Source organism: Pocillopora verrucosa, chromosome 9, assembly GCF_036669915.1.
Source record: "Pocillopora verrucosa isolate sample1 chromosome 9, ASM3666991v2, whole genome shotgun sequence".
Lineage (NCBI taxonomy): Eukaryota > Metazoa > Cnidaria > Anthozoa > Scleractinia > Pocilloporidae > Pocillopora > Pocillopora verrucosa.
Window position 1 is genome coordinate 5,520,807 of NC_089320.1, and position 9,050 is coordinate 5,529,856.

The 9,050-nt window shown below is 35.9% G+C and overlaps 2 protein-coding genes across 2 annotated transcripts; both read right to left on the reverse strand.

Moving 5' to 3' along the window:
* Positions 1-113: 113 nt before the first annotated feature.
* Positions 114-2,951, reverse strand: LOC131798472 (EF-hand domain-containing protein D2). The gene is made up of 3 exons (XM_059116123.2): positions 2,661-2,951; positions 1,103-1,250; positions 114-777 (listed from the first exon to the last, which is right to left on the reverse strand). The coding sequence occupies exons 1-3, from the start codon at positions 2,819-2,821 to the stop codon at positions 505-507; spliced, it is 582 nt and encodes a 193-aa protein (XP_058972106.1). The 5' UTR covers positions 2,822-2,951; the 3' UTR covers positions 114-504.
* A 787-nt stretch (positions 2,952-3,738) lies between these two features.
* LOC131798475 (prostamide/prostaglandin F synthase-like) lies at positions 3,739-8,822 on the reverse strand. The gene is made up of 5 exons (XM_059116125.2): positions 8,669-8,822; positions 7,660-7,864; positions 6,842-6,893; positions 6,448-6,511; positions 3,739-4,557 (listed from the first exon to the last, which is right to left on the reverse strand). The coding sequence occupies exons 1-5, from the start codon at positions 8,720-8,722 to the stop codon at positions 4,306-4,308; spliced, it is 627 nt and encodes a 208-aa protein (XP_058972108.2). The 5' UTR covers positions 8,723-8,822; the 3' UTR covers positions 3,739-4,305.
* Positions 8,823-9,050: the final 228 nt, after the last annotated feature.

A 9,050-nucleotide genomic window follows, 5' to 3' on the forward strand; every position in this document is an offset into this window, starting at 1 on the left:
TATAAGCTAACACCTTGTTATACTGTTCAACATGCAGAACTTATAAATTTTATTAATTTGTAATAATTTGTCCTATTGAATTAATCTCGTGTGCAATCAAAGTCAAGCCAGACTTCAAAATGGAAAACAGCTTTTATTAAAAATTCACCAAAATAAAAATTGGGTATATTAAGTGGTGCTAAAAACAGCACCAGAGCTGTAACAGTAAAACTGAATTGCTTGTAATTTCTTCTTGTGTTTTAAAAAGTTAATTGAAAACCACACTGTTAAATCAATTTAACCCTTTACCTTCCCAGAATTGATTAACGTAGAAATTCCTCCTTACAACATCCATATATTAAACAACAAACAAGTAATGAAAATACTCAAACTTGTAAGATAGAAGTTATTTTGATTTAAAATCAAATTCTCCTAACTAAGTTACAAGTAAAAATGTAGCCATTAGAGGAAAGAATTAACTATCAGATCTTGGGAGTCAAAGGGTTAAAGGCAAGCATGTTGCATTTAATGGGCTCCAAAAGCTGCTTGCTTAGCCTTGAAAGCTTGCTTTCTGGCTTTGGCCTCCTCTGCTTCCTTTTTTCTTTCTTCTTGTTCTTGGCGAATTTCAGCTTCAAACTTGTTTGATGCTGTTTGTTCTTTCACCTTGGCTTCGAAAAACTTAGCTGCACCCCCCACACCTACTTCATCCACATTGACCTCAGCAAGTCTAGCTAGGGCACTCAAACCTGAGTCTTCCAGAAGTTCACCAGCTGCAGCTTTGCGGAAGATCAAGAGAAACTGCAAAATGAACAAATAATTCAGTCATTACCATAGCATCATATGTCTGATAGTTATTAAATGTTTTGAAAGGTTGAGAAAAACTTGAATGGCTCCTAGCTTTATATTGTTAACCCTTTAACTCCCAAGATCTGATTGTTAATTCTCCCCTCTAGTTACTACATGTTTCCTTGTAAATTAGTTCCGAGAAGTGAGTGAACATTGTAAAGGGTTAAAAGACTAATCAAAGATTCTTCAAAGACCACAGTAGAAGTTATTGAAGTTTCAAAAATCCTCAAGAATCTTATGGAGATCTCTAAAAAAATTATTGGTGAGCAGCACTTACCTCCCTGAATGAGACTTTTCCATCATTATCTTCATCAATTTCTGCTATCATGGCTTTCAGTCCAACATGTGTTTGAGGAGCCCCTAATTTTTCCATCATCTGCTTCATTTCCATAAGATCCAGAAAGTGATCATTTTTTACATCATACCTGAAGTAAAAAAAAATTAATGATTAATACAACTTGACTATCATCTGGAAAAGAGCCCTGTCCTGCTCTCTTCTATAAAATGGAGAAGGACTGAGGGAGGAGGTCTGGACTTGCAGACACAAAATTTAACCCTTCCACTTCTAGGGTAGAAAAAAAATTATTCTTAAAATATGTTTTTAATTTTCAAGCAAAAAGATTACAAGAAGAAAAGAAAAAATCAACTAGAGGATGTTGTTAAATTTTATACCCAATTCTTAGAGCTAAAAATGATAAGAAAACACATGTTATACAGTCAAGAGTAATGATGTTTAGATCTTGTCGGTGAAAGTTAGTTCTCCATTTTGTTTACTGTACATTCCTTGTAAATCGTTGGGAGAACCTGGAGTCATGTCAAAAAAACATCCTCCAATTAATATGATTCTCACTTCTCCCTACCTGATTGCTAGATAATGTAGTGATAATGAAAAGAGAAATAACAGTCACTCATGATTTCCAGGTGTACATCTTATCTAACTGCCACAAAAAAATTGCCAGACATATAGAAGCTCAAGATCACACAGTTTCTACTGTTGTTATAATCATAATCAAAGTCCTTGAAGCTAAATCAAGTTTTTCCCCCTTCATTTTCCGTCTATTTCCTCATCTTCTTCTTCCTCTTCCTCTTCAAATACTCTCCACTTCTCGTCCTCATCTTTGCTATCACCCCTTAGTCAAGGAAAGAGAATGCCCCTCTAATTGTAGCCAAGCTAATGTTAATTAATTGTCAACTTCCTCTATAATCCTCTGATCAGAATTCAATGTCGTTTAAAAGATCTCCTTCGGAATTGTATACCTAACAAATATGACTATGTAAGTTTGTCTCGAATTTAATCCCGGAACACAAATTGTTGAAGGAACTTGCAATTAAAACTGGGATCTGGTCTCCCGCTGCTCCAATATTCTGCGATTTTTACAACAAAATTAAAAACAGTTTTCAACGTTTTCAATAATTTTATTTGAATCATTTTTGAAAGGAAGTCATAACATGATGTTCTCAGTCACAAAAGAAAAAAAATTTGCATACGACTTCCATCAAAACATAATTTTAAAAAATTAACCGGAGCAAGGCTAGATGCTCTTTTGGGTGAAACAAGGAGATATTGTTGCCTCAGAAATGTAAGAGCAGCAGATCGATATAATAAAGCAATTCTCTCAGAGAGGAATTAAATATTAGTTTCGAAACTAGGAAGTGCCTCATCGAGTACGTGTGACCTGTGAAATTAAAACCCCAAGTGCTATCAATTACGGATAAGATGGCACGGAATGAGAAAACAGAACAGTTACTATTCCCCCTGGGCTAACAGAGGCCAATCCTTATCGTAACTCTTCTTCTTTGTAAACAAGAGCTTTGTAAAATGAACCTACACTCACTTCTTGAACATCTTTTCGAAATCCTTAATCTGCTTCCTAGTAAATTCTTTGAACTCAGTGTAAGGATTGAAGACTTGTAGCTGCCGTCTTGGCGCGTCTTCGTCTTCATTCAAGGCCTGGCGACGGGCAAGCTTGTTGGCCAGTTCGTTTGTTTCCGACATGTTGTGTGCAAAATTCTGTTCCCTTCCTTCAAATTAAAACGGGAAAAATACACGAAGAAAGTACTACACACCCCCAGGTAAGTTCGTTCTTTGGAATGACTGCTCCTAATTCCAGCACATCCCTGAAAGGCTCTTTTGAAAGGTACCCGTTGATTGGACGGGATCATTAAAAGGATATAAAACGATTTTTAATTGGCTGGTGAATATGTAATCGAAAGTAAAGTTTAGCTTCAATACACTTTCTTCTATGTGCAAACAATGATTTGCATACGCGACAAAAATATGTAATATTGTTTACTGAAGCGCTAAAACCCCAAACTAAATTTATTCCTTTTATGGCGTGTTTATAGCTCCAGGCAATTTCATTCGCGATTAATTCAAAACGATGTGCCACAAAGACCTACGCCTCAAATATTTTTTGACAAGAAAGTCACGCCTGCAATTTCACGTATGCTCGCTATAATTTAATATTTTTGTTGGAGAGTTGAATCGCACTTAATCAAAGGAAGTAGAAAAACAAAGGAAGTAGAAAAATAAAGTTAATATTTTATTAGGGTTAGTCTTCCCCAAGTTCGCTAGTTCCGTTTTATTATTTCTTGTCCAAGTAATTGTAGTAAGCTCGTATGTTCCTGTCCCTCTTGAGATTTCAAAATAGCAATCACCATGAAAATTATTCAAACATTTGATTTCTTAAGAGCCGTCCAAAGATTGGTTCGTCTAAGATGACGTCAAAACTGTCACTAAAGCCGTGGCCACAGTTTTTCTCGGAGCGTCTGTGCTTAGAAAAGCTTTGCATTTCACAATGTGCCATTTGATCTCTATATCTAGAAATAATATTCACACCTTTCTTGGGTATTTCACTGTCTCTCTCTTTAGTGAAACTCTGGCTAATGCAACTAAGAAACAAGACCAGCAAGTTATGACAATTATTTCCTTTATTTCACCAGTAACTGTTCATAACATTTAAGAGAATTCAGCATCTTCCGAAAAAATTTGTCATATTCAATTATTTGTAATGATTTGTTTTTCTCTATCAGACTATCTTATCAAAGCATGACTGGATTGCAATCGTTGTTGAAAAAAAAAAAACTATTATATAGCATTTTTTTGTAACATAACAAACAGTTTAAGATTAACAACTTTTTTTTGGAACAGCAGGGCCCCAACTGTTAAACCTGTAGCTTAGCTGCAGGACCTGCTCGTGATTGTCAAAACATTCCTCCACCATGTGTTGCTTGAGCATTTAACACAATGGCATCATAACACAACCAGAACAGGAACAATTGCAAAACCAGGTACAGGATTAAAGTTGGAGAAAGCAGTTTTTCACATGGTAGCCTAAAATATAACTCTTTCAGAGAACATTACATACTGACACAATTACCACAGCTGAGTATTAGTGTAAATTAGCATAATTAATACACCATTCAAAATTTAACTAACTAAACTTAAATGTGGTGAGAGTCCATTTATGGGAATTTAATTTATGATTCCCCTTCCTTTGCAGCACACCCACAATCAGCCCCGGCCGCTGATGCAGATTCTGTTTCATCCTTCTTTGACTCATCAGATTTGATTCCTAGGACTTCAAGGATTTTTTCATTGGCGACATGGTCTCCTGGAGATGCCTGTTTGTGATCTAGAAGAACTTTCTCTCCACCTGCTGTCACTATCAGCATACCACCATTTTGCATGCCATCACCTTTCAGGTTTCCTTTGATTCCCAATGAATTGGCCTACAACAGCACGAGGAAACAATAGGGTGTTTAAATAAAATCATTGTAAGCCCACAATGCTTCATTTGTAGGAAATAATATATAGATTTAGCCAAGCCTAAAAGCAGAGCTCACATTTTCCCCCCCCCCCCCACACGACTCAAGGGCACAACACCTTGCCCCAGCCAGGACTAGAACCTAGGTCATCCAACTTGGAGCCCAGTGCACTGACCACTGAACTACTGGACAAAGCTGTGCGTGCCCGCGGTACAGTTGACCACACATGTTAAAAGTAGCACCTTGTACGGTCATACGGTTGTACATACAAATTTTTTTCAGCTTGATGGGTTACTACTGTTTTGTATAATTATGGGTTACTACTGTTTTGTATAACTATGCTCTGCAAGTTCTGCTATTAAGTGTGTGACAGTCAAAACTAAGTGGGTGACTTTCAGTTAACATTACAATTGGTATAAAGATATCCATAGTGGTGACATCAATCATACTGCCTTAACAACTTCAGAAAGGGTGTAGTTATAGGAACTTTCTAAGCATTTATTATCAGAGTTGACAAGACATTGAGACATAATGAATGACTTGAACTGTGACCATTAAAAATCAAAATCTGCATTTCCAACATGTTCAGCCTTGGACATATTCCTGAGTCTTCCTAGGGGTTTGCCTCATTGAAATTTTGCTTGTAATTGTCCCCTTTTACCCATGGCAAGTTCTTGCCTAAATGAAATCTAATCATACTCACCAAAAAAAGGTTAGAATTTCAGCAGAATTATGTTCTCATTTTGATCATATTTTATCATTGGTCAAAAAGTTCTTGGAGGAGGCATGATGAATGAGAAATGGGGCCTGACACAAGGCTAATGTTGTAGCTTTCTTATTCTCCTTTAAACAATTTGGTGTCTAGTTGCTTCCCTAATTATTTGATTTAATGCTCTAATTTGGTCACATTGCTAATTCCATGAATATTCGTTTAAGGAAAAAAACCTTTATTGAAGGCAAAATTGCAAGAGTAGAAAGGCCTACCAGCAAATCCCTATCATTTGATAGGGCAAACTCGCTTTGGAAAGGGCAAACTTCTTATGGGATGAAACCTCTCACAAATAGAGGAGTAAGATCTAAGCCCTTCGTCAATTTTTTTTTTGGTAATTTGTATTTAGTTGATTCATTCTTTGTTTTTTTCATACCTCATTGTAGATGTTTTTTTAAGCTTGCTGGTGTTCTTCTTTGCCAGCTGCATCTTCATGCATGTTTCTTATATTGCACATTATTTCACAGTCCTCTTGTTTTATCTTTTATGCATTATCACTTCTTAAGTAAGTTGACTTAAACTCATGTTTTTTGTTATTCTCTGTTTAGAAGTCTACAAGCTATTCAATTTTGCAGGTATATATCTGGTGTTATCAATGAAAGTATTTTTTTTTCCATTTCACTTCCTTTGTATTCATTTGTTGTTTGTAATTGTTTGTAATTTGTTTACCTTAATTGGTTAACTCAACTCTTATTTATGTTTTTAGTTTCAACCACTACTACTGCTGCTGTCTAAATAAAAAGTATTTTAAGTTAAAAAGATAACATTTTCGCTGTCACAAGAGATGACTATGGAGTATTGCCTTCCTGTACAGAATGCAAGTCATTACCCATATCACCCTGGCAGTTTGCTAGTAATCATTTGCACTCCTGGAATGGACACCATAAGATACAAATGTAATACCCACAAACACAATACAAGAACACTCTGGCCAGGGCCAGTGCCTGCTCTTCGATAAGTCAATAGTATAAGCCAGCAGGTTCTAAGCTATTGCATCTTTCAAAAATTCAATATAACCAAAATTTAATTGAAAATATAGGGAACAAAAATGAAAAACAAAAACAGTATAAAAGAGCAATGCTTGCCTTGGATATTGAGAGTCGTGTCTCTTTAGCTGCCAATCCACCAAAAACATTGATAACATTATACCTACAAAAAAAATCAAACATAGTCCAAAAAGTTAAGTGAAAGCATTTAAGTCTAGCAATTTGATTATATTTATCTTTCATTCAACCTTAGGCCAGCATAAATGTGAAATAAGTAAGAGAATGGTGTTAAATAGAGGTGACCAGAATCAATGATGATGATGATAATGATGTTTGTCTTTCCCTAGCAAAGATGACCATTGCTTCATGTATCAGTGGGTGTTGCAAGTGCAAAGATGGCTGAAAAGTCCAATCTTAGTTCAATACAGTCTGTCACAATGCAGACATGGGATCACCACAGGTGGGCCAGGTAGAGATGACAAGAATTACTTACCTCTTGAATCCCAAATCTTTGTAGATTTGTTGTTTAGCATCAATGTACAACTCTAAGGAAAGACCACATACTCCATTTTAGGCAATCATTTCAAAAACAATTTTTGTGTAAAAAGTCATTAACCTAATGGTCATCCTCATTTAACTAGTTTACTCCAACTATGGAACCCTGAAATCGAAATTTTATTTGTTCACTTGAAAAAAGTAACAAGGTTGGTTGCTGGCATTTGAGAGTGACAAAATTGCTGACAGAGATTTACAAAAATTAAATAAAGAAAGAAACACTAGACAAAAAGATAGCTCCACCTCACAGGGAACATTATATCCACATTGAGACATGTGAAATCTAGTTGAGCATATTTACATGAGCCTCTGACATGAAGTATTGGGTAACCACTATACCCACATGACACACACTAAATGAATCGTCATGTCTATTAAGCTTCACGCTTTTTTTGCGAAAAAACTGTAAAGATTCCATGTTGCTGTGCATCTGTTTGGTAATAGGTTACAGATGACATCATCATGACATCGCCAAGTACCTGTATTTTTTGTTTTTTTAACTTACATGGAGAGAACAACAAAAAAAAAAGGCATGCAAAGAGCAGCTAAGTGTCATTGATGTTCTAACCAAAGTCTTTTCTGATCTATTACTGAACAGACCCACTGCAATAAGGAGTCTATTTGTTTTACATGATAAAAAAGCAAAATGTTGTCAATGGTGACATCATTTATGCATCTGCCATGCAATAAATCATATACGAATTAATAAAAATGCATGTATCATTCAGAAAGTTCAACAATTTTTTTTTTCCAAACCTCCAGTGAAAAACTTTTTTTCTATGAATTCTTCAAGACCTAATTCCTCAAGGCCCACACCGCACAGTCGTACATTGTGTGCATCAAGCTGTGATTTGACCGAACTAAGCTCAGTCGACCACAGCCTGCACAACTGTCACCCAAAGCGACGAAGAAAAACTACCACTGCAGTTTGCTTGGCCCATAAACTCTGCAGCTCAACCATCTGATCAGAAATAATAGTGAGTTCACATGATAAGTTAAAAGCTCTCAAGGAATTACAAAGAAAAAATAACAAAGAAAGTGTATGGACAGTTATTCTCAATTGATGGATTTAGGAAAGATGATGCCACCTGGGTAGTTCAAGATATCAAAGGTTGAAATACTGGTCATAAAGTCCATGCTATTTATAACTTTGTCATAGATGAAAGATCTTCATGGAAATTATAGGAGAAACATTAGATGGCCTGAAAATCTGTGAATTCAACCATTCTCTCAAATTGTCGCCAAAGACAATAATTACTGTTCAAGTTTTCCATATTGACCCATAACACCCTCACCGATATTTCCATGTCAAATAAGGTTCCACACCCAGTTTTCATCTCTAACTCAATACCCAAAATCAGTCATTGTAGTGCAAATAATTGGAAAAAATTGCTTGAATCAAATCATTCAAATCAAATCAAAGACTTGGACAGTAAATATGTTGATTATGGGCCATATTCCGAAGAGCCAAGGAAATAAGCTGAAACTCACTCATGGACTCCTTGAATATTAGTACTGTAAGAGTTACGTAACAGAAGTAACTTTAAGAAAATTGAATATTGCAGAAGGAAATGATTACACATCTTAAAGAGAAAATGAAACTTGTAAAGGTTGACACCCTCACATTAGGCTGAGTTCAGAGCGTCGGAAAAGTACAAGTTATCTTTCGAAAAGCTTTTCAAAGAGACCTGTAGCTGTGCACAAAGTTTACGATTGTGAAGAAATTCGTTTCTAAAATGCTTTCACTAACTGTTAAAGCTCTTACCTCTCCAGTAGAGACACATTTTATGAGATTTTGAGCGATTTTACTCAAATCCATGGCGATTTGACACCAGAAAGCACAGTATAGATGCGTTCAAGATGAGAACATGCCGTAAACCTGAGCTGTCTTGTCCACAATAGTCACGTGATAAGAGATGGCCCGCCTTGCGTGATGTGACGAATCAACTTAGTTTCAACTTTTTGTAGTGGATTTTCTCTGTAGAAATACAGCCATGTTACACATGGACATAAACATTTTTCTATAAAATATTAACCTGTAAAGGTGGTCCTGTAAGAAAATGACAGGAGGAAAAGCAGAAAAATGCGTTTTTTTAGGGGGAGTTTGTGACGTTCATCCAGTCTCTGACAAGGTGACAAAATACATA

What these genes read in the sequence shown, in the direction of transcription:
- LOC131798472 (XM_059116123.2), bottom strand. Translation starts at nt 2,821, where the DNA reads ATGTCGGAAACAAACGAACTGGCCAACAAGCTTGCCCGTCGCCAGGCC. An exon ending in TTCGAAAAGATGTTCAAGAA is followed by an intron (nt 1,251 to 2,660) that starts GTGAGTGTAGGT and finishes TTTTTACTTCAG; the next exon opens with GTATGATGTAAAAAATGATC. An exon ending in GAAAAGTCTCATTCAGGGAG is followed by an intron (nt 778 to 1,102) that starts GTAAGTGCTGCT and finishes TTCATTTTGCAG; the next exon opens with TTTCTCTTGATCTTCCGCAA.